The 27,960-nt window shown below is 41.1% G+C and overlaps 3 protein-coding genes across 11 annotated transcripts; 1 reads left to right on the top strand and 2 right to left on the bottom strand.

The window, feature by feature from the left end:
• Positions 1–1,717: 1,717 nt before the first annotated feature.
• Positions 1,718–7,769, bottom strand: slc7a4 (solute carrier family 7 member 4). Its single transcript, XM_040154983.1, has 6 exons — positions 7,395–7,769; positions 6,950–7,205; positions 4,535–5,598; positions 3,696–4,402; positions 3,347–3,455; positions 1,718–2,425 (listed from the first exon to the last, which is right to left on the bottom strand). Exons 3-6 carry the CDS (start codon positions 5,514–5,516, stop codon positions 2,208–2,210), a joined length of 2,016 nt encoding a protein of 671 aa, XP_040010917.1. The 5' UTR covers positions 5,517–5,598; positions 6,950–7,205; positions 7,395–7,769; the 3' UTR covers positions 1,718–2,207.
• LOC120805101 (rasGAP-activating-like protein 1) lies at positions 7,656–26,898 on the top strand. 8 transcript variants are annotated; one of them, XM_040154981.1, is made up of 22 exons: positions 7,656–7,736; positions 7,952–8,044; positions 10,977–11,033; positions 12,608–12,721; positions 13,117–13,178; positions 14,561–14,690; positions 15,310–15,391; positions 15,566–15,706; positions 15,902–15,993; positions 16,923–17,040; positions 17,149–17,302; positions 19,039–19,103; positions 19,417–19,529; positions 20,227–20,419; positions 20,623–20,760; positions 21,569–21,713; positions 22,353–22,540; positions 23,525–23,662; positions 23,974–24,109; positions 24,774–24,894; positions 25,120–25,199; positions 25,296–26,898. In XM_040154981.1, exons 2-22 carry the CDS (start codon positions 8,013–8,015, stop codon positions 25,442–25,444), a joined length of 2,448 nt encoding a protein of 815 aa, XP_040010915.1. In that variant the 5' UTR covers positions 7,656–7,736; positions 7,952–8,012; the 3' UTR covers positions 25,445–26,898. The 8 variants fall into 8 exon arrangements, 7 of the variants coding, with proteins under 7 accessions (XP_040010915.1, XP_040010913.1, XP_040010914.1 ...); XM_040154979.1 differs by lacking the exons at positions 7,656–7,736; positions 7,952–8,044 and adding an exon at positions 10,027–10,663; XM_040154980.1 differs by lacking the exons at positions 7,656–7,736; positions 7,952–8,044 and adding an exon at positions 10,027–10,663 and having other exon boundaries at positions 22,353–22,525.
• Positions 7,858–10,160, bottom strand: dgcr6 (DiGeorge syndrome critical region gene 6). Of its 2 annotated transcripts, XM_040154984.1 has the most exons (6): positions 10,036–10,160; positions 9,693–9,799; positions 9,406–9,566; positions 9,081–9,181; positions 8,842–8,982; positions 7,858–8,701 (listed from the first exon to the last, which is right to left on the bottom strand). In XM_040154984.1, exons 2-6 carry the CDS (start codon positions 9,794–9,796, stop codon positions 8,624–8,626), a joined length of 585 nt encoding a protein of 194 aa, XP_040010918.1. In that variant the 5' UTR covers positions 9,797–9,799; positions 10,036–10,160; the 3' UTR covers positions 7,858–8,623. The 2 variants fall into 2 exon arrangements, with proteins under 2 accessions (XP_040010918.1, XP_040010919.1); XM_040154985.1 differs by lacking the exon at positions 10,036–10,160 and having other exon boundaries at positions 9,693–9,813.
• Positions 26,899–27,960: the final 1,062 nt, after the last annotated feature.

The raw sequence follows: 27,960 nt of genomic DNA on the forward strand, positions 1-27,960 counted from the left end.
TGCTTCTTCTTTTTGTGAAACTCAAAGCTCGTGAGGATGAGACTTTCTGAAACCGTTTAGAAACCATTTTCATAACTTATGTATTCTCAGTTTTGTAAGATGTGATTCCCTGAGATGACACTTCATTCACAAGAACCCGCAATTTAGATTTTTGTATATGCTGCTTCAAAACATTTATTATTCGTTTATAACATAGTCGTTGCATTTTATACAGACATACACGATAGCACAAGAGGTCTGAGACCTTCATGTGCAAGTACAGAATACGATACTGTTCAGAAGTAAGAAAAGCATTGGATATTTTGTAACTGTGCTTCCTGGCACAAAAAAAAAGACAGAGAAAGAGGTGAGAGAATGTTCAGCTGAAAAGAGCACCACAGTATTAATATCTGTCAATGGCCCCGACACCAAAAGCATAACTGTGACACAATATTACCGAACAATAGTTTTCAAACGGTGTGCAAAGTTGTACAAAATTCTCTTGAAGCTGACTCCTTTTTGTAACTATGCCAAAATGCCTCCTACTGTACATTCTCTCCGAAGTTTGTGTTTTGGTTTAATAATTAGAAAGCATTAAATCCTGTATAAGAGTGTTTTTTTTTTTTCAATCTAACAGACAAATATATTAAACAACTAAACCATTCAGATTACTTTAGCTTTGAAAGTCAGTCTGCATTGTTTACAACATGTTTAAGGCCATTGGTTTCTTATGTAACACATGCAAATACAAAGTGAATTGAGAAAAAGAGATTTGGAATAAAAATGTAGATTTGTGTCAAAAAATAATTCCTCATGTTCATTTATAGACACTGTGCAGGCTGTGGGAACGTTATCTGTATAATATGAGAGAGTTCTCAGTTGTGTGCCTTTCTCTGATCTAGGTCAGTCTGCAGACTGGTGACAGGGACTGCTGCAAATCTGCTGGGATTACAGAGGCCCATCTCAGATTTAACATAACCAGTGTCTGCCTGCCTGCCAATATTTTACCCTGTGTGTGAAGAAAAAAAAAAAAAGTTGTGTAATCTGAGTCTAACACAACTGAGAAGTTTCAGTTGGTTTGTGCTTGATGTATGTATCCAATAATCTAATTAAATCTCAGGTTATCTAAGGAAACCGGTCATATGACAATAAAATATAATAATATAATAAGAAATTAAAAGCTCAATAATCGATGTGCTTTGATGTCTTATAATCTCATGCCAACAGAGAGAGAGGGGAAAGGGTTGATGTCTAAAGGTCCGTGAGAAAAACCTGCACAAGTGCAAGATCAGTGACACAACAGAGAACAGGGTCACGGGATGAGATTTAGATTAAGTGAAGCACTGAAGTGTTGTTCATCCAGTTAAAAGGTGAACACAAATTACTTATTGAAACTAATCGAGGTATGCAAAACATAGTGCTTATTCATATAACACAAACACAAAAACAGGAAACAAAAACTGAAGCTAATGGGATCTGTATAAGAGTTAAAATATGAATAGTAATAATAGAAAAATAAATACATATATTAACATATTTGAGCCATTAATAGAGCCTTTAGTTTCTCCTGAGGCTTTGACAAGAAGTAAGAGTTTGAGAAAAAGGCAAAAATAAAAACTCACAAAATTCTGTGCATTCCTCTGATTAACTTAAAAAAAAAAAAAAAAAAAAAAAAAATATATATATACATATATATATATGATATCTTTAAAAATGCAATGGGATGTCTTCTACCTTGTTAACACCAGAATGATATTTTTGGGTGAATGTTGATTTTCCAGCTCCAGATTTGTGTTAAAATAATAATAATTAAAAAAAAAAAACTAAAAAAAAAAAAAAAACATTCAATGAGTTTTGCACAAAGAAAGTACCATACATAACCTATAAGCACATGAATTCTGACAAACTGGCAAAGTTGCAAGAAAAGAGCTGGTCTTAAAGGATATAACTCAACTTTGATGCGAGAAGTTTACAAGACAGTGATAAAGCTCTCTACTGTACATTCAAATATTACAAGATATACAAATGTGCTTCACAACGAGACAGAGAGCGTGCATCCCATCCTTTGGTGTGCGTACATTTGCAGAGCAACGAGCACAGACTGTGGCAGGCCAGTCACAAACTAAAGGGAGTGAGATACAGAGAGTACACTAGTAACGGTATAGAAAATGAGTGGGAGACAACAGATTATACCAGGCAGTCGTAATGATGACTATGTTGGTCACACATCATCTCTCTCCTGCGTACTCCTCAGCTGTCGAGGCAGTGGAAGCGTTGATGTGGTGCGCCGGGGTGTCCACTTGACCATCGGGCTGGACAGACTGCACCGTTTCGACCAGGCTGCCACTGGGCAGCACCACGTACCGGGCGGCCATGTCTTTGGGCTGCAGCTCCCGCATGCCCTCCTTACTGTGCCAGATCCCATAGCCAAAATATACAAAGAGACCTGGGAAAAGGGACAGCATTGCACACTTGTAATTGTACTGACTCCAAAGTAAAGTCTTATTCTTAGTTTAGGAAATGTTGGCCATTTTTTATAAAAACCCATAAACATTTATAACATAATGTTATAATAGATTTGATCTTACAATTTTCAAATTTACTTGAGCTTTTTGAGATACTTTAGACAACAAGATGAGATCATAGCCATGCTACTCTGGTGTAATATTGATTACTTGGCTTTTAACTCTGCCTTAACTCTGAGTCAGATGAAGAAATCCCTTGGTTTTTTCTGCAGTGGCCATTGTGGAAAGTGGGTGGGAGGAACGCCTATCCTTTCAAGTTTAATATTCCATGAGTGTGCATCTTGTTAACTTGCTGCAGTCTGACAGTGGGGTTTAAATGGTTTACTGGTTCAGGGAAGCTTTAAGCTAATGCAGCTAATCTCGCTTACTGACAGGGCTTTAAACCTGTTCAACCACAATCGACATCCTGAGTTGATTGCTGACAAAACTTTTTGTGTCTCCTTAGAGTACAGAAAGTGTTTGTTGAATCTAATGATGTAACACTTACTTACATTGCATTCATCAGCCACAGAGGGCAGGTGTTTTATAACAGTGTTTTCAAACTACTTAGTGAGATAGCATTCTTTCATGTCTTGTGTGCAATGTGGATTTGTCTGCTTTTCAGTAACCAAAATTACTTTCATTACATGCAGGTCTGTGTTTGTATAGAGAAGAGGCTGTATACATGATGCTTACAGTGAATCCATTTTTAGTAGCTTTTAAGTTAAGATACAAGTGTATTTGTTTTTTAAAGAATATGTTTCAGGTACGTGGTGCATTATGGAAAAGCTGGAAGCAGGAAGGTTGGATGGTTTGGGGGGCCACTATGGCCACTTTTCTGCCTAAATTCAGTGCTTTCTTACCTATGGCGATCCACACAGTGAATCGAATCCAGGTTAGAAGGCTGAGCTTCATCATTAGGAATACATTAATGAGGATACTGGCCCCTGGTGTCAATGGAACCAGAGGTACCTATACAAAAATAAAACTTCAGTCAGACTCCAATCATACAACTGGTTTAAAATATATATTTCCATTTAAATTACATTAATTGTTTAGCTGAGCATAATGTAAATGTATTTTGCTGCCAGGACAGTAGAATGGGTCAGGAGAATTTGGGTTCATCTGAGGACCATGTGAGAGACAGCAGCATTCAATCACCATATAATACTTAGAGGTATATGATAAACTAAAATCCATAAAGGAGCTTACCTGGAATGTTTTGCGGTCGGTCTGAGGCTCGTGAACCCATATGAGCACCAGACTGAGGACGTAAGCTAAGCCAAAAATCACCAGCAGCATTGTGAAGCTCCATGTCGGCAGCTGCAGCTGTTTGATACCGAATTCCAGCACAGCACAGAGGGATGCTGAGCTCACAATCAGAGTCAGCACACAGAAGGCCACCACCTCGCCTGGCTCACAGTCCCTCAGCAGCCTGCCCAGGTATGGTTCCCAGCAAGCCTTCAGCTGCCCCACCCCACGTCGCTCACTTGTGTTCTGCCTCTCCACCAACTGGAGTTTGTCAGAGAAGGACTCGTATTGCTTCAGCTCCCCGCTGTCCTCACTTATGGTCTGAGACTCTGAGGGGGCAGGGGAAGGCTCAGCATTGGGGTTGGGAGATGTGGAAGCAGTTCCCTTGGAGCTGGTTTTCTCAGGCTGGAAGCGCAGAACTATAACACTCGCTGCCACGAAAGTGTACGCCAGGAGTGTGCCGATGGACAAGAACTGAACCAAGGCCTCCAGGTCAAAGATGAGAGCCATGGTGGCCATGAGGATTCCAAATACCAATATAGCATTGACAGGGACTTTGGTGACGGGATTGACGCGAGCAAAAATGGAGAAGAACAACCCATCGTCTGCCATGGCATACACAATCCGAGGGAGGGAGAAGAGATTACAGAGCAGCACAGTGTTCATGGCTAGAAATGGGAACAGAGACTCATTATCAGAACATAAGAGAAAATACAGTACTGTGCAGAGAATATTACAGCTAAACATTATGTACTAACAGCCGCTTAAATTGTACTTCTCAATTAAAGGTGGACACTCACCACAGATAGAACCTACTGCCACGACCACTCCAGCCCAACTGTAACCACGGCGGAAGAAAGCATCTGCCAGAGCTGAGTTGGGGTCCAATGTATGCCAGGGTACCATTAGTGTGAGCACTGTGGAGACCAGGATGTAAGCTGTTGCCGCCAGTCCAAGGGAGACCGCAGTGGCAATGGGAACAGCTTTTTGCGGATTCTTCGCCTCCTCACTTGAGGATGCAATTACATCAAAGCCCACAAACGCATAGAAGCATGTGGCTGAGCCTGCCAGTATTCCAGACAGCCCAAAAGGTGCAAAGCCTCCTTCTTTCATGCTCCAATTGGCTGGTTCAGCCAGCATAAAGCCAAAAATCAGTATGAAAACGATGACACTCATACTAATGGTGGAGAAGATATGATTAAGGTAAGAGGACACTTGAACTCCAAAGGAAATGAAGAACGAGGCAACTACTAGAATCCCTGCTGCAAGTAGGTCAGGATAATGGGCAAGGAAGGGCACGTTCCACTGCATAATGTGTGTCTCTGTGAAGTTCTGGATCGCATGGTTAAAAATGGAGTCCAGATAGCCACTCCAGGCCCGTGCCACAGCAGCGCCACCTATCATGTTCTCCAAAATCACATTCCAACCAATGAGAAAAGCCCAGACCTCTCCCACAGAAACGTAGGTAAACATGTAGGCTGATCCCGTTTTGGGAATGCGTGCTCCGAACTCAGCATAACAAAAGGCAGCCAATAAAGAGGCAATACCTGCAAAAATGAAGGATAAGATGACAGCAGGCCCAACCATGTCTTTAGCCACTGTTCCTGTCAGGACATAAAGCCCAGAGCCCACCATGCCACCAACACCCATCAGAGTCAGGTCCAGGGTGGAGAGGCAGCGTTTCAGCGACGTGGCCATCATGTCATCATCCAGTGTCTTGAGTCGGTTCAGTCTCTGACAAAGGCGCACTGCTGGTGCGCAGCCTCTTGGACAAGTTGCCATAGCTACAGAATTAGACAGGCCAGCTGGGCAGGATGGTGTAGTAACATTCACACTGGATCCATTACCTGTCTATGAAGATGACCTGTGAGACAGAGCACAAACACAATACTGACAAATGTATACATCAGAATAGGAAAAGCTCTTGCAGTTTTGAGGTCAGACTTGTTAACCTCCATACTGCATGGTCCACATTCAGGACAGAGCCTCAGAATGATGTTTTAACTTAATGTATTATATGTTCATATTTTAGCTGTATAGCTTGACATATTGTTGTAAGTTTGCAGGTTGGGGTCTTTGGATCAAAACATTTCAATCAGAGCTGTTGATGGATGTTAACTGTAGGTCTATGTGAAGAACCAATCTGAACTAAGCTACGTTGCACATAGCATGTCTTCCAAGCTTGGCCTCTGTACTTCAGAAATGATTGATAAATAATTGTGTAATGACAGCAATGGTGACATGAAATGTTCAGTATTTATATTTAAAATATTTTCAGTCATATGGCACCAAGAAAAAAATACACTTTTTTTGTAAAGCTTTGGACATGACAGAAATTGTTAGTCTGTTAAATGGGAGCTCCTCGATTCCATGAAACAGTAGACCCAAACATTTCTGATTGTAATGGTAATAAAGCAGCAGCATTTTGCTTTATCAGGAGTTCTAAAGATAGGATATTTACTCGCACTAAGTCATATAAATATAAACTCAAACTGAACGGCAAATTAATCCCCAGGGTCAGCAAGTGTATTCATGATGTGATTTGAATTTGGCTGTTTCCAACTGTAAGCATCTGTTTTATCTGGATTTTGCAATGAGGCCTTAACGTGTGGCACCCATGGGCACTCATCACTCAGTGCAAGGCCAGCCCACGTCATCGAAAAGGCATCATTGATGTGTAAAATAAAAGCTTGAAATGCAGTAACGATAGCAGATGTTTTTTTTTTTTTTTTAACTGCAAACAATATCTTTAGTCTTTTCACCAGAACCAATACTATCCATCCTCCTGGTCCGCGCGGTGCAACATCTGATTCCTGCCCCCGAGAGGCATATGGCGACAAGAGGATGCCGCCTTTATAATTACGTAACGCTTTATTCCCCTCTAGAAATAAACCCACTGCCATTAAAATACACCACTCGTTTACAATGTGATATCAATCTTAAGTATACATATCCATAACCGCACGACGCACTGTGCACAGAAAAGACGAAGAATGACATAAGCGTCGTTTCAATGGCAAATTAATATTTTATGACAACATGGAAAGTGAGGACCATTAGTGCATTAGACTTCCCCTCTCCTGGATGAAGCCTACTGGAGAGCGACATCGCACTTTCCATTCGTCAGGCTTGTGGGATTATTCCACGGAATCCCCTTTGTCTCCACGAGAGGAGAAACGTCCCTGATAAGATAGGCAACACAACGATCGCTTTACCTTAGTCGTCCGGGCTCTCTCATCCGTGCTGCAGGTCCGGCGCTGTCAGAAGTTGCCCGGGTGCACCGTCTGGCGATGGAGCAGAAGGTGCGCCGAGGAATAGAAACAACACACACTGCCTGGACTCCTCTTAAAGGCGCAGTCACGTTTTTTTTCCTGCCGCTGAAAGGGCTTCCCTACTGCGCCCCACCCATATTACAGCAGAATAGGAGATGGTCCGGAGCCCGTGGTCCCAGCGGGCGTCCCCGGGCCCCGACTATATACGGTCGGTGGATATAAATGTACACACGTTTTAGAATCATAAGTATAGAGGACAAGTAAGCAGCTTAAGTAAGGAAAACAACTTATTTTATATCTAAAAAGTTCAGGGATGTAATAAAAACATTAAAATCAGACAGTGCAAATACAACACAGAACAGGTTTTGTTGTATTTGTGTTATTATACCTGTCTCAGTTAAAGACTTGTTAGACCTCTGTCCTTAAGGTCCTTAACAGGAACAACCAGGGATGTGTTGCAAATCTAAGGTGTTGATCATATTTATAGTCTGGTAAAAAAAAAAAACAATAAAAAAACTCCTACATTTCAAAGGCTAGGGTTTACAAACGAAGAAAATAAACTAATACAGAGGGGCCACAGATTCTGTTCAGCTGCAGGTGTATTTATTTACTAGTATCCCAATCAAGCTATCTGCTAACAGGTGCCAGATGTAATTGGCTCCACATGGGAGTGATGAGCAGTAGCTGCCTCCCAGTGAAATAACATGAACACAGTGCTGCACAAATTACGGTAATGAAATAGATTCACAAAACCTAATTGTTTTGAGAAACTTTTAAAACATTTGTTTTAATGAACGCAGATATTTGTGTAATGGAAAAAAAAAAATCAAACTTTTTGTTCATACCGTGTATCATATTAATTGAATTGTTCTTTATTTGTTTATGTCAACATTTATATCAATGTAAATGGTTAGCCCAGCGACTAACTTGCACCCTCATCCTCAGATAAAGGCTGTTCGAAGCAGAGCCAGAACAGTGGAACTGACACTTTTCACATTGTGAAAATATGTTTTACAGATTTGAAATCAAAGTCGTGAGGTGAGGCCAGTATATATTTATATTTAATGTCAGTACACAACTGCTGCTCAGTCAGGTCTCTGTGTACATACAAAGGAATAAAACTTTTCTTTTCACCTCAAATGTTGCTGACTGCTCCAAAGGCATCAAGAGGCACTCACAAAGAGACCATCTCATTGCAGGAAGGTCACAGCATTATATCCAGTCGCAGCCATCTTTGTTCATCTCTTTGTGTCCTTGTGTAGTCCTTAAGTGTCTTTAAAGGATTTGCAACAAAACAACTTCCTAATTTCACAATGTGTGACATGGCTTCTAAGTGCTTTACAATCTATGCTGTCACAACCTGCTATTGCTCTCTTTCACTACTTAAAACGTATTACTTGAATACTTAAGAACCAGCCTTCTCATACAGGTTTATGATAGTGACGATAATTACACTCAGTATAGAAAGTACAAGTGTTCGACGTTTTCTGAACTCGTTGCTTCTTACAAACAGCAATGTCACATGTTGACCGAAGCACGTTGAATCTCACAGTAACTGGAATGTGAGCATGTGTCGTCTGTTTCTTTTGGCACACTTAGGCTTCTTTATCACCTTTCTCATAGTATTCCAGATTGTGACTCCTTTTGTTGAAGCTTGAGGATCAATTCAAGTAGGTTCATCTGCATTGTCAGCTCCTGGAACACACAGTAGTTGAAGAGCAGTAAGTGAGGACATACTGTACAGTGCCATCTGCTGGACACTTGTCTGACTCACAAAGGGCATGTTTTCCATGCTACCCTACTATTTCTGGTGTTATTATAGTATAGAGGTTAACCTGAGGATTAGTGGTGATATAAAACCCAGGGACTCCCGCCTTCTCCAGGGTGTTCTGCTGGTCTATCACTTTTTGATCAATTTCTGCTACAATCTTCTTATCCATCATCCGTTGTTCTTCTCTCACACGAATGTCCAGAGCCTGATGACACAACACACAACTATTACTAAACCAAAAAGCATATGGCAATAACCATAGCCCTTTTAGTAATCAGAGGTATTAGGATTTCACTGCCTCACCTCTAGTTCTGCTTGTTGGTTTGATTTGAGAAGTGCAAGATTGTGAGACTTGCATGACTGCAGAGCGTCTTTGTGTTTTCGTGTAAGATCTTGTTTGAGTGCTACACACAAAAAGAATAACCGGTCAAGCATCACACTAACATTTGCAATTACCACCTCGCAACAAGGGTCTGTTCCAAGAAGCAGGTTTGGTACTTGACATAGAATTTGATTTGAGGAGGATTCTTAGTTTTACTCAGCAAGTATCCAGGTAACATGCACGGGCATTCTTCTTGGAACAGGTGCCGTTAGTCACTGCATGTTTTCTGTTAAGCAGAGCACCGACCTTGGTGTTCACAATGCAGCTTTTGCCTCTGGTTGTACAGATTTTTCTCTGTCAGATGCTGAATATCCAGGAGCCCCTGCACAATCTCATAAACCGTCCCATCTATGAGTGCTAGAGCCAGGTCACTCAGGGTGTTGTAGGACAGGCGCTGCTGGAAGGAGCTAACCATGGAGAAACACGACAATAATAATCAATCGTCCATACAGGTAAAGCTGAGACGTTTACTGCCGTAATTACTTCTCTGAACTCTGGGAAGCAAGTCCTCCCTGAAGGTAAGATAACATTACCTCGGTAAATCTTTGACTAAGGTTTGCAGTTCAGACAACAGGTAGTAATGTCTTTCTTGTTGTTTTGTAGAATCGCTGCCAATGACTCCGGGATAACCATCCATCTCCTTAAATGTAAAGATGAGAACACCAAAAGGACGCTGCTGGTTAACACATTCGGCTGGCTAACAATACCAGTTTGGGCTAATTTCACAGTTTTTATAGTTAAGAGTTCCCAGAAACAAGAAAATAGGTTATCTTTTGGAGAGTAGCCTGCATCTAATGTTGTCCTTCACTTAACTAAACACGGCTAAAGTTACAAATAAAATTGATAGGAAAACAGGGGTTTTGTTTGTTAGCTTACATGCACTCCGAAAAAAGACCCCACGATGCTGGCTGCGAAGATGCCTGTCTGTAAAGGCGCATGCAGTAGCTCAATATGGTCGCAAGGTGGTGCGTTGTTTCAAAGAAGAGACGCTCCTGAGGACCGGATGACCATACATTTACGGTATTACGAATTAGTACGACAGCATATATGAGAGGCAATAACGTCAATAACAAACATATGGTGAACGACGTCAGATACGAAAACGAACAATTTAATGTTGCTGTGAATGCAGTTTATTCATACCATGACCATGTTATGTCATGTTTACTGTGGAACTGGCACGTCTGATGGTTCATCCATCCGGCCCGTTTAAGAGCGCAGTTTAGCTGCCCACACTGCGGCCCGCAGTGTGTCACCTGCTGGGCAGACTGGGCTGAACGCGCGCCTGTGTCGCGCGCCACTGGTGAGCTGTGCGCCGTCACGCGCTGAAGGTGCCATGAAATGAAGAAAACTCAGTTGCAGAGGAGGAAGAGCACTATTTATAAGAGCGCGTATGGGAAGATAGGGGGAAATTGGACTAATAGCTTACTCGACTGAAAATGGCCAAAAACACATCTCTTTATTTTCGAATTGTCGAGGGCAGGAACCTCCCGGCCAAAGACGTGTAAGTAATTTCTGAATGGCATGTGCTTCTGTGCTCAAGTCTCAGCTCGCAGACTATATACAGACACAACATTATTTAGTAGCTATTTATCAGGTTAGCTAGATAAGCAAGAAGTTCAGCCTGCATTTGAAACGCCTATCCCTGGCACACTGTCTCCTGTCAATTTAGTTGAAGGAATTAGGGGTGAGATAGTCAAGTTTACCTCAGTAAATCCAGTACAGACAACGGAAAATCGATTAAGTTTACCATCAGACAAGTTGCCTGTGCTAATATGTCTCACGCTGTCATTTTCGTTTTTTCTTATCATTTTAAGCTCCGGAACCAGTGATCCATACTGCATTGTAAAAGTTGACAATGAAGTTGTGGCCAGGTGAGTGCATAAAATCCTTAACATCTAAAGTATCTTGTTTTTTGTAGTGCCACAGCTGGATTATACCGTATCTGTCGCCCACAGTCTAAGTGCTCAGATTTGAATATTCTTAAGGAGAGTTCATATATTTGCATATTAGTGTCTTCTAGCTGTGCTCCCGCTACTCTGCACATGCAAACCAGGGTGAAGTGAGTGTGATGAGGGTGGAGGCGCCCACAGCGTGGCCCCTCTAACACAGAGAACCTGATACTGGTCTGGCCTTTAAAACACCCTTAGGTAACCATGGAGAGGGCGCATCAATTATTGCAGGTAGCTCCCGGTGTAAGCAAGGAAAATGCTGAGAGCTGGGAGCAGAATACACCAGCTCAGAGGTGTTCTCCATATGATTGCAAATGTCCGGATGATTTCATCCACCAGTGTTCAAATAAAAGGTGCTTATTTTCACTAGCAGCTCTACTGTACAGCACAGTACATTATTTCCAGGTGGTGCTTTTTGACAGCAACCCAGATTTCTTTCGGAGAAATGTTTGCTGGAGTCTCTAACAAGAACATGGGTTAATTCAGTGGTTATTGGTCCATATTGCACGTTGAGGGAAAACAGCACAATGATTCATTGCAGACACTCACTAATTATTTTGTACTCGTAGTGTTACTGGCCAACTGACTCCTCTAGTGTGATTTCCATGGATGATGTGGCTGGGAGATTGTGGTGGGAAATAATGTACACTTTAATGTACAGTTCTAAAATTGTCCCTAGGGTTAGGGTATACTTTGAAATCTTTTGTTACTATTGACAATACAATAAATGACTGGTATTGATACCAAAGCGTTGCTTTTTCGACGCTTTAATTGAAGGAATATAAATTTGCTTTTGTATAAAACCCTTAGATGTTTTCTAAAAAGGTCAGCCTTATAAAAGAAATTGGCAAAATAATGACCTAAATCAGGAACTAATGCTCGTAGAATAAATATAGACGACTATGAATCTGACCAGGCATTCAGTGCCAAATTTCAGTACATGACATTTTTTGATACTTGGTGTTATGGACACGTTTTAATCGATATCAAAAAAGTATTGAGGCTCAGTACACACTCCTCCTAGGAAAACCCTTTGTGGCTTGAACAGAACCCTTAAGACCCCCTGTAAAATGAAATATATCCAGAAAACTTACTGAATCCTACCAGGAGCCTGCAAAAGTTTTTAAGCAGGGCATTTTAAATTGGTGTAGAGCACTGATTCTTAACCTTTTTACCATATGATCCCTTAAAATGAAGCAGTGTCTGTGATCGACACTGCATATGTCACTGCATTTCCCTTTCCATTAATCATCTTGTGATCCCCTGGCTGGATTCTGAACCCTAGTATTTTTTGCACATTGAGCGTAAAGCATATGATCTGCCTCCCCTCAGGTACGCTTAAGAAGTGGGTAAGTGAGGGCTTATACCGCTGCCACTTTTACGGTGATTCCCGACTCCTGCTTTTAATGTACTGCTTTCTGTGGATGCACACGTGACATGTTTCTGTGTCAGGTCTGGAGGTCTGGTTAGCAAGCATGTAAAAACTCTCTTTTCAGGACTGCCACAGTGTGGAAGAACCTTAATCCTTTCTGGGGTGAAGAGTATACACTGCACCTCCCGATGGGTTTCCATTCACTCTCCTTTCATGTCATGGATGAGGACACCATTGGGTAACACTGTCATTCAAAGCTGTTCCAAAATTATTCCATATTCAACCATTACTCTTTACGGTGGGAGCTTGGCAGTCGATTTATAGTCCCTCTAAGCCATCGGTGTTTCCTTAACTTGGCTCATGAACTGATATATTTGGGTTAAAACCTCATCTACAATTCAAATGTTTTGGGAAAATAAACTCAAAGCTTTGAATAAACAAACATCATCAGACAGATGGTCGCCCAGATTGAGTGCTTACAGGTTGTTTTTTTCTCCTCCTCTCGTGACCGCCAGTATCCTAATCAGTCTGTATTCAAAATTGACCTCATTTAACTTTAGCAGGATCAAACAACTTTGATAGTATTTTCAGTTGTTTCCTTCAGATAATCTCTTCTTTTATCATCTCCTGCAGCCACGACGATGTTATTGGAAAGATTACTCTGAGCAAAGAAGCCATCGGATCTCAAGCTAAAGGTATGACTGAACAAGTCTGCATCAGTCTGTAACATGATGGGTGCATGACCAGAGCTCAGAGGTTAAAGATACATGGATTCCCATGACAGAGTCGAAGGTCCAAGTGATTGAGGAGACATGCTTTTTTTAGACAGGAACTCTGGGAATGTTTCTGAGTGTAGTCTCACACATTTAATTGGATTTGCTCACATTTATCAATCACTGTGGAGTCTTTTTCAGTTGTGTAAATTCAAACTCAGAGGCGGGGAAATCAGCATTCGCACCGATAAATTTGTTTTTATGATGGCTCTCCTTGTGCTTGTCTGCATAAACTGTGTTATTTTTCATCGTGCATTATAAACCATCTGTTTGTGTGGTAACCCACAGTGCTGTAAAATGAGGAGAACAACCAAAGCATTTCAAATGGCCTCAAACCATTTAATGTCTGGCTCTTTTACAGAAGCCGTCACATTCAAGAAATTAGTCACAATGTTTACCTCAGTATGAACTCTGGCACTTTCTACGCTGTTTTGCACAGGGCATTTAAAAGAGGATATGGCAGGATGCTGTTGTTATTTTATTAAAGTGCTCAAAGCGTTTATCGGGGTATGTTTACTGCATACTGATGCCTCTCTTGAAAGCTGCCTGGCATGGCCTCATGTAATTCATTGCTTCAGGGTGGTACTGAGTCAGTTACTCCCTCGCTGGAATCTTCTTATAGTCTGGCCTTGACATTGTACCCTTGCTTGAGTCTGATATTTCTGTAAAAAATGGAAACAGCATATTGAAGGTGACATGACTGAAATGTAAACAATATCATCGAATTTAAAGATTGTTTAGACTATCAAGGACTATATTTTAGTTAAGTTTTTTTTTTTTGACTTGTCAGCATTATAGACGTTTTTTGCACAAAATCTGCCATTTTAAAATGTGTACATATTCAATACATAAAGATGATCAATTAATAATTGATCAGGCCATAAAATGTCAGAAAGTAGTAAAATAAAGAAAAAGAGGGAGCTGGGACTAGGGAATATTTGGCATTTTTTGCTTGAAAAATAACATAAATAAATGATGCACATTATTTTTTTGTTGTTTGACTAACAGATGAATCGACTAATCATTTCAGCTCTAAATTAATTCCTGCCACAGGATATTAGGCTCTAGGTTTTCTTTTTCAACTGTCTTCATTAATTTTAGAACAATATTACTTTCACATTAGTGCTGAAACGATTAGTTCATTCATGGATTTCTCATTTGACAGAAAACAATCAGTTGAAAAAAATATGATTTACAGCCATGTTTATTAGTCTTTCTTAATGTTTATTGCTTTAGAATTGAGGAGTGTTGTTTTTTTTGTTTTGAGTGTTGTTGAGATTATTCTCTCTGTTTGGTATGGTCAGGGCTCGACAGTTGGCTGAACCTGACAAGGGTCAACCCGGATGAAGAAGTCCAGGGAGAGATCCATCTGAGTTTGGAGCTTCCGAAAGATGCAGAGAAGATCAGCCTGCGATGTCAAGTCATTGAAGCCAGGTAAAATAATTGTGAGCTTTAAATCCTGCCACTGCTGAGAAAATGCTGAGGAAAGTGAGCTCATTTAGAGATAACAACGGACAATGATGACCTAGACGTTAGAGTAGCAGACATGTGACCAGAAGGCTAGGTAGACTTTAAAAGCATGTGTAAATGTACAGTAGTGGCAAGTGGTGAATCTATCATATTAACATCTTATATGTAGATTTAAGATGATTAAAGTAGTCATAAGTGTCTGTAGCTTAGACATGGCAGTGTCATCACTGTTTCTGAGCTGAAATCTTATCACCATCACCCTGCAGGCCTCCACACTCCCCTCCTGAGTCATACCGCCACTATCACACCACTCACTGTCCCATCTGTCCGTCCCAGGCTAAAATCTCTCCCTCTCAGGCAGGACACTAATGAGCATGTCAGTCAGGGCTTGACACTATGTTATTCAAACATGCTCCGATGAGTCTGAGTTAAGTTTGAAAGAATATGAACAAGTGGAAAGTAGTGGTTTGGCTTTTTTTTCCTTGCTGTACCTCATTGACTAATTTCATTTGCAGAACAGGTAATTGGAGTTTGTTGAGCATTTGATCAGTTCTAGTGTCTTTTGGTCTGGTGATTCCCACAGAGACCTGGCTCCAAGAGACATCTCTGGGACCTCTGATCCATTTGCAAGAGTTATTTTCAACAACCACAGTGCAGAGACCTCGGTGAGCTCTATGTGCGTGCATGTGTAGTAATGTGTTTGTTTCAGTGGAGCCAGAAGTACATGGTCTACCATTGTACCATTGTCTGTCATTTTATTTAATATTACCATCCACGTGAGTGTGCTGAGGTGAAATGTGGTTTGTGGATTTCTTATCACCCAAAATGCTGAGTTTTAGATTATCAAGAAAACTCGTTTCCCTCACTGGGGAGAGAGTCTGGAGCTGGAGTTGGATCCAGAAGAGCTGAGTGACGAGGGGTCTGTCATTGTGGAGGTCTGGGACTGGGACATGGTGGGCAAGAATGACTTTCTGGGAAAGGTGAGGATGCCCTAATTATATTAATAGCGTGTCTTTTATAGATTTCATTACATGATTGCCTTAAAAGAATATGTTTTGTCTGTGAGTACAGCATTTCCCACCATAACATTCCTTAGTAAGCTGTTATAATTGTTAGAGTTGTAATAAGTATTGTTCTTGCCTGATATTGTATCTTTGTCTGCTCTTTCTTTCCAGGTGGAAATCCCTTTTGCTTGTTTGCACAAGACACCTCTGTTAGAGGGCTGGTTTCGTTTGCTACCCTTGGGAAACAGTGAGGTTGATGCTGGGTGAGGATTATGGGTGTGCTTATTTGTACAATGTGGTGAGTTTGCGTGCTTGTATAACTGAGGCAAGCATTTTGCTTCTGGAAACCTCTTAAGATTCAAACTGAGTAGCAATCACTATGTTTTCTTGTGTTTTCTTTTTAATTCACCCAAGAAAAGTATTTTTTCCCCTCCGTGCTCCCATTCATGCATGTAAATGAACACTCGCAGGTGTATAGCCATATAGCCAAAGGATAGTGTCCAAGTAAAGTTAAAGTAAGAGGTTCATTAGGAAATGAGTCACAGTTATTGAGGGTTGCCCACTGCTGAGTAGAAACTGGAAAGAGACCTACTTTCACAACAGTAAAAAAAACTGATGGTTTGGGAAAGCAGTGTGAACATACCCATTTGACAGTTTCGTTTTTTTTTTTTTTTGGCATAAGGACTCATTAACATTGTGTCCAGAGATTTTATTCCCACATTGATAAATGTTGGTATGATATTAATTCAGACATTTACCAGGTTACCCTTTGATCTGATATTATCAGTATTTCACCTTACAGTAATATAGACATTTTATAGGATGATTTAAAAGACATGCACTTATATGCAATTGTATTTTAATCATTTAATCAATTTCTTTCCCTTTTATTTACAATTTCCTCTGGATTTCACACACTTCCTACATCCAAAAATGTTACAAATTATATTGCCATTTGTAATCCAAGCAATGAAAAATCAAGTGTCACTTACAAAAAAACAAAGTAATCCAGGAGCTCTTGTTTATTCAAAAAATCTATAAAACATCTTTTTTTTTTTTCTATTAAAAATGTCCTGGGTGCTTGTCCCTTCTTTTCCAGGATATATCTTTACCGGAAGCTTACCTCAGCATAAGATTAAAAAGTATACAGTACTGCTTTCTGAGATTCTGTGGTATTTTCCTTTGCTGGCAGTGGCAAGCTGGGAGCGCTGCGTCTGAAGGTGCGTTTGGTGGAGGATCGGATCCTTCCATCTGTGTACTATCAGCCTCTCATTGACCTTCTGGTTGAGTCAGTCATCTCCCCTACAGAGGTCAGCCTCACAACTCCTCCTCAGTACTGATATTCATGTGCTCAACTTGATGATAAATGCTGTTCCATGTCAAGAGACTGCCCATAACCTGAGTCATCCTCTCAACAGGTGGAGGATAGCAGTGCTCTGACCATGATGGAGGAGGTGACCACGGTCGAGAGCCGTCAAGATGTGGCAATGACCCTGGTGAAGATCTACCTGGGCCAGGGCCTGGTGGTGCCCTTCCTGGATTACCTTAACACCCGGGAGGTCAACCACACGAGTAAGATTAAAGGGACAACATATCAAGACATCAAAACTGTCTGAAATGACACTTCAGATACTCATAATTCCTAGGCTGCTTTGTATTTATTATGTGGACTGATAGAATGTCAGATAGAGAAGTTTTATTTAATTTTTGCACCATTAATGGCTACATACCTGAGCTCAAAACATTTTACATGTGACAACTGTGATCACACAACACACAGTGTTCATAAGATTTACGTTTATCTCTATTAGTCAGTATTTGTATTAGTCAGAGTTTTGGACATGCCAGTTTGCTGTAATTACTCCACTCTCCAGAGACCCTCTGAGGGCTGCTGCTATTTATCTCTGAAATGACATTAAGGTCTCTGAATGCCGCAGTCATGTTCTGTGTGTGGGCATTTAAAGCCCACCCGCACTATATTTACTCCCCCGATGCCAATTATTTACTCAGCCAACAGTCTTTTCGTGGCTCCTCTGTGGTCTGGATTAGTCATGTTTTTGCCTCCGCACCACATTCCCATGATAATTCACACAGAGTTGTGCTCTGGTCTTTGGGTTCTGTTGGTGTAGTTTGAGATAATAAGCATAGTGCCCAGGTTTCCATAGCAACTCCACATGATCCTAACGGTAACTGCTTGATCGAGAATAGATGGCATGAGCAGCCAGACATTAAAGTTGGGCACAGGGGTAAGGAAAGGAAGATGTACTGTACACCCACTAGGTTTGCAATGAAAACTCAGTCTATCCCCTAGGTCCTCATCTTTATAACCAAAATATTTTACCTGGCAACCCAGTCACCCTGGATAATTTAGTATTGCTGCCTTGAAGGAAGCAAGGAAGTGTTGTTGCAGCAAGATCAGTCTGACCTCATTTGTGACACTGAGCTGTGTGTCTCCAAAGCAGATCAGTTCCTGGTTGATAAATATATATATCAAACTGAATGGAAAGTATGCACATTAAAAGCGTTTACATCGTCGCTAGTCCAGAAGCCTGAACTGAGGTCAGAAACGGACAAAGGATCCATACACTGTAGTGATAGCTTCAGTTTAATTTAATTAAATAATGTTTGATTTTTACAGATTTTCATCAAGCATGATCATGTACCTGAGGAGGGTCTCCGTGAAAGCTGTTTCTTTACATTCTTTGGGACTTATTAATACAGTGGTGGTATCCTTTTTCTGTTTCTACCCTCGGACATACATCAAACTTGCTGTCTTCTTTTTGGCATTTTCTGGGTATTGTATGCCCTTTATTAGACAGACAACAGTCAAGAGGTGACAGGAAATTATGGGATATGCAGATGGGGAATGACATGCAACAAAGGGCCCCTGGCCAGATGCAAACCAGGGACATTGTGGTTTGGGTTCAAAAGCTTAACCATTGTTTCGTATTTTTTTCTGCTTAAAACTATATGGAGAAAGCTGACTGAGTGTACTTAGTCAAGTAAAATCGAGTTAAGTTTAGTCCAAAATTCCCAGTTTAATTTTTTTAATTAGGCTTTTTTAGGGCTTTTTTATTTGTTTAGTAAATTTCACCCTCTATCTCTTTTTTCCTTGATTCAAATGAAGAAAAGCTTTATTTATTTATTTTGATTTTATTATTTATTGATCATATCCATGTTTCTCTAACATCTAAGCTGTTGCATCGCTGTTATAATTTGATATGCTGTATTATATGATGTATTTTAGGTTAAAAGATGTTATTATTTACTGTAAACCTATCAGTCTCTTTTCTGTTTTGCTCTCACAGCTGATCCAAACACTTTATTTCGCTCTAACTCACTTGCCTCCAAGGCCATGGAACAGTTCATGAAGGTGCGTTGACGTATGTGTTGTTTTATTTTATGAGGAACTGTAAGTAATTGATTTTTCTGTCTCTACAGTTAGTGAAGGCATGATATGACACGTTCATTTTTTCTTACTTTTTGGTCAGTCTCTTTTCTTCCTGAACATTCTCTAATGCCATTGAAGGTACACTGAGTTAGTGGCATGTCTTATGCACCCCTATTGAATCACACTGTACCTTGTTTACTCTTTGTACAATGCAGATTTACATATTTAGAAAATAATCTCTGTAGCACAGATGCAAATGACATGTCTTCAGTATATCATATTGTTTTGGTGTCAGGCTGTTGGCATGCTGTATCTACATGACGTGCTGAAGCCCATCATCAACCGCATCTTTGATGAGAAGAAATACATTGAGCTGGACCCATGTAAGATCGAGCTGAACCGCACAAGGTAGAACAGACCTAAAAAGCTTCCTCAAAATACCACGATCATATTCTGACCTAAAATAGTCCAGATCTGTTTCACAGGTGGTCATCTTAAGCCACAATTACATGTGGGGATTTTGGGTTGTAGGTCCATCTGTGTTGTTCACAATCTATTTGTTAAAATGGCCAAATGGAAATGCTGCCACAGGAGACTGCCCGCTTCCTTTATGCTTCACTCCTGAGAGGAAGACATCACTGTGAGAAAATGAAAAAAAGAAACGTAAAAAGGGGGAGGCTGTTGCTTAGCAACTGCCATGAGCCCCCTGAGATGTCTATCTCTGACATGGAGGGAGATCAAGGATCTAACATCCTCTACATCTGCCGTAGATCTGCCTGCCATCACCTTATTAGTTGTCTCCCCACCCTGTCTATATATCTCTCTGGTCATCTTAAATTCGGCACCCAATATCTGTGTTCAGCTGTCCAGTCTATGAAATAACATGCTCTAACATGCAATTACATTATCAGTTATATGAAAAGATGCATTGTAAATTTTGGTATATTTTATTAGTATGCTTAATTGGGTATGGTCCTTACACGATTCAACCAAGACAATATAACAGGATGGTATTGGCTGTTACGTTGTCTTAGGATGGTGTATATTGAATAGATTTCTGACGTAGAGATTCAGTCATTTACAATATCTTTCTTTGTCTCCAAAGACGAATTTCATTTAAGGGTGCAGTGTCCGAGTCGGATGTACGGGACAGCAGTGTGGAGATGCTGCAGAGCTACTTAACCAGCATCACTGAATCAATTGTGGGCTCCGTCGATCAGTGTCCTCCGGTCATGAGAGTTGCCTTCAAACAGCTTCACAAAAGAGTAGAAGAGCAATTTGCTGAACCTGAGAATGAGGTAGGTCTGGAGCAAAACATGCTGAGAATAAAAGCTGGAAACACCTTTTTATAAGTCTGTCAATATATTTGTAGGTCTTTCATAATTGACATTCAATCATTTTACATTACCTTTACATGTTACATATTCAGCTACCACTCTTATCCTGAGGGACAGTCCTCGCATTCATTAAATTTCCTGTCAAATTCATCCCATATTTATAGGATGTGAAGTATCTGGCCATCAGTGGATTCTTCTTCCTGCGTTTTTTTGCTCCTGCAATCCTCACGCCTAAACTGTTCCAGCTGAGAGACCAGCACGCTGACACGCGTACAAGCAGAACACTGTTACTACTGGCTAAGGTACGATGCACAACACAGACATACGCACAGACACCGCTATGAATAATTTACTCATGTCCATACATCACACTTAAGTTTAGAAAAAACAAACAGTAAAGAGGTTGGATGCACTGGATGTGAGGCCGCATGTTTGCCAGCAGTGAGGAATTTTAATTTGCTTTTTTAGAACACATAAATATGAAGCAGGAATACAACATACAATGTTTATACGAAGCGTATATTCAAGGGCAAATTTATGACAACTCAAGATCGTACACAACACCCCTCACAGTGGATTGTTGGACTAACTGCACTAAGTATGCAGTGGTTTTCAGTTTCATAGTTTGCCGTAAAACTTTGAACAATACCTGCTCACATTATGCCTCGCTCGAATATCCTGTTTCAACTGGAAATAAATCACAATAGATTATTAAAAACAGGGGTGTCATGGTCACATATTAGAAGAAAAGTGGAACCTCCTTAGTCTCCCACGTCTGGCGTCTGTGGTTGCTGTCCGTGGTGCTGAAGTGCTGTTGCCATGGGTCCTCTACAGACTAAGGGAACAGGCTATTTTTACCTTTGTGTGTGCTGCGACCAGACTGCGGTTCAAAGCCGAGCATCAGAGAGGGTTGTAGAGAGGGACTTCCTCCTCACCCTAGGCCAGGTGTGGGCTGGACAAAGGGCCTCACAGCATGCTTGGCCTCAGGGACCCTTTTGATCTCTGACTTTGAGATATGCAGTCACTCAGACAGAGTTCTGTCAGTTGCTGGAGATTTGATGTGCTGAAGATGTGAGTGTTGAGTGGATATTGTGTCTTTTTGGTCGCCAGGCTTTACAAAGTGTCGGAAACTTGGGCCTTCAGCTGGGTCACGGAAAGGAGCAGTGGATGGCGCCTCTTCATCCCATCATCCTTCGCAGTGTGGCCTCTGTGAAAGACTTCCTTGACAAGTTAATCGACATAGATCATGACATTGGTAGGGCTGGCAACAGTGAACACACAACACTGGGTTAAACCTGTAATCAAAAGGAGAAGTTATGTTGTTGAGCTAATCAGCAACCGGCCAGCTGCTAGCAGCTTCCAGCTGATATCAGGATTAGGTGAAATAATACTGTCGCCCCCTGAAATATTCATAACTAGCTGGAAGCCTAGAAAAGAGATGACACGGTTAACGAGCTGGCGGGGAGCTGGAGTGAGAAGCTTGCACACGCCACGCTGGTTACCCAACATGTCTTGGCTGCTTTGTGACTGTAACGTGTCAGCTGTTGTTGTGAAACATCTTCCCCCTCTGACATATCGTGTTTCAGCCTCCTTCTGCACGTCACACCCACTCTTTTCTCTTGAAGGCCAGTTTGACATTTAATGCTCTTCAGGTGGATTTGTTGGACAGAAAGTGGATGCTTGCTATGCGTCTTTGAAGCAGTCCTTCATGTGGTGATGGAAGGAGGGCCGAGGTGCCATCAGTAACAACGTGCTGAAAATAAGGACATGTACTGTACTTAAACAATTGAATGCATTCTGTTTTCTTACTGTCACAGCACCACCTTGTGACTGTCTGGACGGACATGCCTTTACATGTGCATTACAAATTCCTGTTCTCTCCTTTTCCCTGCAGTGTCTGAGGTGCCTCAGAGGGCTGTATTCATGCCCTCAGTTACAGTTAAAGAGGGGTACCTCCACAAACACAAGGCAGAGGGACCCCAACTGTTGTCCCGCTTTGCCTTCAAGAAACGTTACTTCTGGCTGACCAGTGAGACGCTGTCCTACGCCAAGACCCCTGATTGGCAGGTTGGTACTAAACTGGTAGGCTGGAACCTATATTTCACCAACATATGTTGATGTGTTATTTTTTTGTCTACTTTACTAGCCATTTTGGAAACCAGCCACTGTTTCAAGTTATGTTTTTGTTTTTATCATTTCGCTAGGTAGTGCTATTAAATCTGTTTTCTATTGTGACGTCTGGATCAAAAAATAAGATATATTCAGATATATTCTTATTTACTTTCCTCGTCTTATATACAGCCCAAAAATAGATGAGTGAACTATAATCAAAGTCATGTGCAAGTGACTCATCCATTATTAGAAGCTGATAGGCCTTGTGATGATGAATTAGTCACTGTCTCTGGCCTTTGAAGGACTTTGAATCAACTTGGCCTATAAAAAGAGGAAACATTTTGGTCATCCCCAGCTTGCTTTAATGTATTTGCGTTGATCTCCTTGTGAGACCACCATTAGTGTTATTACCATGTGGTGTCTAGGTTTGTGATAATGATCTCTCATTCACTAGCCAGAGACTGAGAAAGAGAGAGAGAGAGACAGAGAGGTGAGCAGGCTCTCTCTAGCCCAGTAAAAAGCTCTCTCTTTGAGCCAGTCTCTGCTTTGTGCGACTGGAATAAAGGCGAGGGTTAATTGAAGGCTGTGGATATTCATGCTAACATTGCAAATCAGATTGCAGACAATGTCCTGGCCCCCTTCCAACATGTTGGAGCACTCCAGTCTCAGTGAAGCAAGCTCCCATTGGAAGTGGCTGATTTACACTTTAAAGTGGCCTTTGCTGCCATGCTGATCTCTTCTTCACTTCCTCCTCACACTGTTCCTCCTAGCCTAATGTGTGCAAAATATTTCCGTATCAGACACTGCTCCACTAATTTGCTCTATGATCAAATTTCACTTTTATTTCCCTTAAAACTTATTCCAAACTGCCTGAGGTGAAAGCATGATCCATCATTACTAGCCTGTGCATACTTGTGTTAATTGGTGCTGTGGTTTGTGGCTGAATTGTTGCAGGTGCGCTCCTCAATCCCTATTCAGTGTGTGTGTGCCGTGGAGAGGGTGGATGAAAATGCCTTTCAGCAGCAGAATGTAATGCAGGTCATCACCCAGGCCAACGACGGACAGCTGCACACCATGTACCTCCAGTGCAAGGTGCATTGGTACTGATACCAGCCAGCCACCAAAGAACTTCATGACCTTTTTCAGTTTGCCACAAAAATGTGACAAGAAAAAGCATTATTTCCTTGATCCATTATTTTGTTGATAGTTTGCTATTTTCACTGATTAGACTTAAGTTCAAATTAAATACTAATGACAGGTTTTTATTATAAAAAGAAAAAGAATCATATTATTTTTCATTTGATTGATATATTTTCCCCTCTTTTGATTTCAATATGACTTTTTAAGGGATCACTAAACTCATGGGTCTTGATGTTTTTTTTTTTTTTTTCTCGTCTGAATAGAACGTGAACGAGCTGAACCAGTGGCTGTCGGCAGTCAGGAAAGTCAGCATCTACAATGAGCACATGCTGCCCTCTTTCCACCCAGGGGCTCATCGCAGTGGCAAGTGGACCTGCTGCCTGCAGGCAGACCGTCCTGGTAATCCTCCTTTTAATACTTCTGATGCTGCACAAGCTTTGAAATCCTTCAATGAGGACGTTGGGCATGGTGTAACTATCTATCAGTTTTTATTGTGCTGTTTGTGAGCATTTATGAAAAATGTAGCTCCGGTTTACAATATTATATGTGTTGAATTACAGCCAAGATGCCCCCAGAGGGATTATCGTGAATTAACAGCATCGTAGATCATAAGCGGTATTATCCATCAATATGTAGGCTTACATCTAGCTCACATTACACTTTCTTACTTTACTCCTGGTCGACTAACTTAAAACTGGCTTCATAGAGCGAATGACCTCCTGACGATCCATAATCAACGACTAAACCCTCAATTTGTAGATTTGTTGGTCCAGTGGAGAACGAGCTCTGAGAATCATAATGTGATTTTCTCTGACCAATTACATTTAGTCACTGTCTGAAAGCGGCATCTGATTACATTTTTCACAGTCCTGAACAACAGGATCATTGACTTTTGTTCCCTGTCGTAATGCCAGAATTTGGGGTTTGATTGCCGCTTGGGATATTTTCACTCAACATGTACACAATTGTAGTACTATGAGTCCTCCATCAAATAGTCAAGTTGAAGGATATTTGTGAGGTTCATATGTAGAGCACCACTGTTGAATAACAGGCTGGTTCTCAGTTACAGGCTGCAGTAGAACCCACTCAGCTGTGACTCTAGGTGACTGGAGTGACCCACTGGATCCTGACAGTGAGACTCAGACCATATACAAGCAGCTTCTCCAGGGCCGAGATAAACTCAGGTCAGTAGAGGAAACAACCTGTCAACATTCTCGGTCTGGTTGCAGTTCATTTACTGGACACTAGAGGTCTATGTTGCAACACAGAAATACACAGCTCTGCTTTTACTGCTGATTACCATCTTGACATTACAGTCAAATGTTGAACTGTCACTCTGTGAAAAGACATAGAAGCTTTTAAGGAATGGTCAGTGATCATATGATTGATGTCACTGGCTGATACTGCAGGAAAAAATATCTGGAGATGCCAGACGCTAATCAGACGTCAAGCAATAAAGAAAGCAAGATCAGCTCTGACATTCATCCAGGTGAGGCTGCAGCTGCTGCATCTATACTTCAAATTTTCTGCCAAGGATCCCCTTGTGTTATCATCATGATAGCATTGTATACTTTCTGTCTCACAGATGGTGCAGAATGCAATGTTCAGCTTCTGAAGCCAGGTCAGAGTGTCGCTGCTCGGATGTTGGCGGTCATAGAGGATCTGGAGCAAGCTCACGCCACCTTCCAGTGCAGAGAAAAGGGGGACGCCACCAGTGTCATTCTGAATCCCTAGACTCAACATAGACTAGGATCCACTAGATCCTGAAAGGGGGGTGGGGGGGGTGGGCAGAATACTGTACCAACACAAGTGAGCTTGAGATATTCACTCTCTTGATTGTCAGGAAGAAAATGTGGCCACAGAGTGCAACCTCTTCCAGCCTTTTAGTACATTCCCTGCTATAAAGAGCACAAGAAATTCTGCCACTTTGAATCTTTTTTTATTCTCTGAGTGCCACTGACTTCAACAGCGCCGGGGAGAGATTATGATACTTGATGATAAGAGGGGCTGAGGGACTTTGACGCATGATCTGACTTGATATTTTTAATGTAGATAACAAGCAATCTGTTGCATGGCCTGCATCCACTTGTTGTGAAATGTGAAAAGAAGCTTTTATATTTTGAGATACTGTACAGGACCTCGGTCACACATTTTTATGCAAAAGGCTTGTTTTAGTGAAATCTACAGTACCTGAATGTAAGGTGTTCTGAAATCGCTTTTATCAACATGTTGTATTTTATTGGGGCAATTTATCACTGTGGCCACAATGTAGCAGTGACATTAACATTATAGGTCATACCACCATGAGTTTATGAAATGCTGGTGCACATGCCACAGTGTAATGCTGCCTGTACAGTGAGCAAAATTATTATTTTAATTGTTGCTTTGGCTCCTTTATACAAAACAATGTGCTTTTGTTTGGTGCTATGGCCAGTCAACTTAAATATTTGGCTCTGATGTCATTTGCATATTAAAACTCACTTGATGTAGCCATTCCTAAAGTCATATGGGTAATATTTACCTCTTAACAATATACATATAAAGGATCAATCTTCAATCTTCAATTTTCAAAAGACAACAGCAGTAACAATTGTGACATACTCCCATTTGATAAGTTTACATTTTCTTGAGATTTTGGTGCCATTACATTTGGCTCTCAAATGTCAGGATATGTTTGAAGATGCCAAATTTGTTTTTAGAAAATGAAAATAGTTGAATTTTGAAAATCACTCAATAAATTTTTTTATTTTTCGACAATTTTCGACACAAACATGTCGTAAAACCATTTCCCGTAGAGCAAATAGCGTTCAGTGTTTTCCTGAGACGGAGAAGGTCACTGAGTGTAATGGAGTTCCGATCAATGATCTCTCAGATCGCCCCAGCATGCCACCCTGCCTCTGGAGCTTTTTAGATTTTATTCTGGTACAGCTGTGGGGAGTTATTTGCGGCTTTCCAAAATTTGTTTTTATTCATTTGCCACTTCAGTCTTTTCGAAAGGAGATTACACATCGTCTGTTGTTTGTGAACTTTATTTTCCCTGAATGAGGGCTCATATTATGACAAAAAAAAAAAAAAAACACTCTGCCTGTACTTTATTTTGCAAATACACCATGGTGGTTTTTTCCAAGTGGATTGTTACTGTGAACTTAACACAACTGTATTATTCAGTAAACTCTTATTTCAGCTAACAAGTCTAGCGTCGAATATGTGCCCAGAAAAACAAATGTCCCCCAGCACAATAAAAGCATTAATTGCTTTTTTCCATTTTAGTTAACCTGGGATAATTATGTGCATAAATCATGAATACTGAGTATGAAATTATCTGTCTTTTCTGTCTTTCTTAGTGCGTTTTCAGGTGCAAGGTCTTTGTCAGTGCAGGCAATGACATTCATTCATTCATGATATTACAGGAAATGTCATACATCTGACAGATCCCAGAGCAGCATCACAGTGTCATGCTCAACCACACCACCCCTTTGTTCAAATGAATAATTTAATCAAACCACCATAACCAAAGACTACAATCCTACAATCCAACAGGAGGCAGAATCTAGTGTTAAATTATGCCTCACAAACAATGTTTGCATCTGTTCCTCCTCCCGACCTTATTTAAATGCTAATGAGAGCAGACCTACCTGCAGTGATGCAGCACAGTCTCCCTGTTAGCTCTCTCATTAGGCATGAGAGGTATTAGATGACAGGAGGGAGGGCTGGGGGGGGGGTTGTTACTAGAACTCGGAGGAGACTGACCCCTGAGCTGCTGGGTCAGTGCTGGAAGGAAGGCGGGTGTGTTGAAGGGGGGTCCGGTCTCCCCCGCAGGCCTTGGTGAACGGCCTGCTTTAGTATGCACCAACCACAGCTCTTCACCACTGCACCAACATACAGAAGCCAGTGACAAAAAAATGACAATAAAGCAAATTTACTGCCAGAGAGCGTTTCTGCTGCACAGCTCCAGCAAAGCTCATTTATATCCATATAACGAGGTGCAGAGCACAGAGCAGCCCGGGGAGAAGGAAATGGTGGAGCTAAATGAAAGAGGACACGCCGTCGAGTGGGGAAAAAAAACAGGAAGACCCAAGGTGACAAAAGGTCAAACAAACTACCCCTGTCCAGGGGACATTTATTTTTCCACAAGAAACACACAAACATGCAACAAGGTCATCACAATTCAATAAAGACCGATAGATTAAGAAGCCCTTTATAGGTTAATCAATGTCTCTCTATATCTTGCTCTTAGTTTATCTCAGTTT

This window comes from Xiphias gladius, chromosome 19 (assembly GCF_016859285.1).
Source record: "Xiphias gladius isolate SHS-SW01 ecotype Sanya breed wild chromosome 19, ASM1685928v1, whole genome shotgun sequence".
Classification (NCBI taxonomy): Eukaryota; Metazoa; Chordata; class Actinopteri; order Istiophoriformes; family Xiphiidae; genus Xiphias; species Xiphias gladius.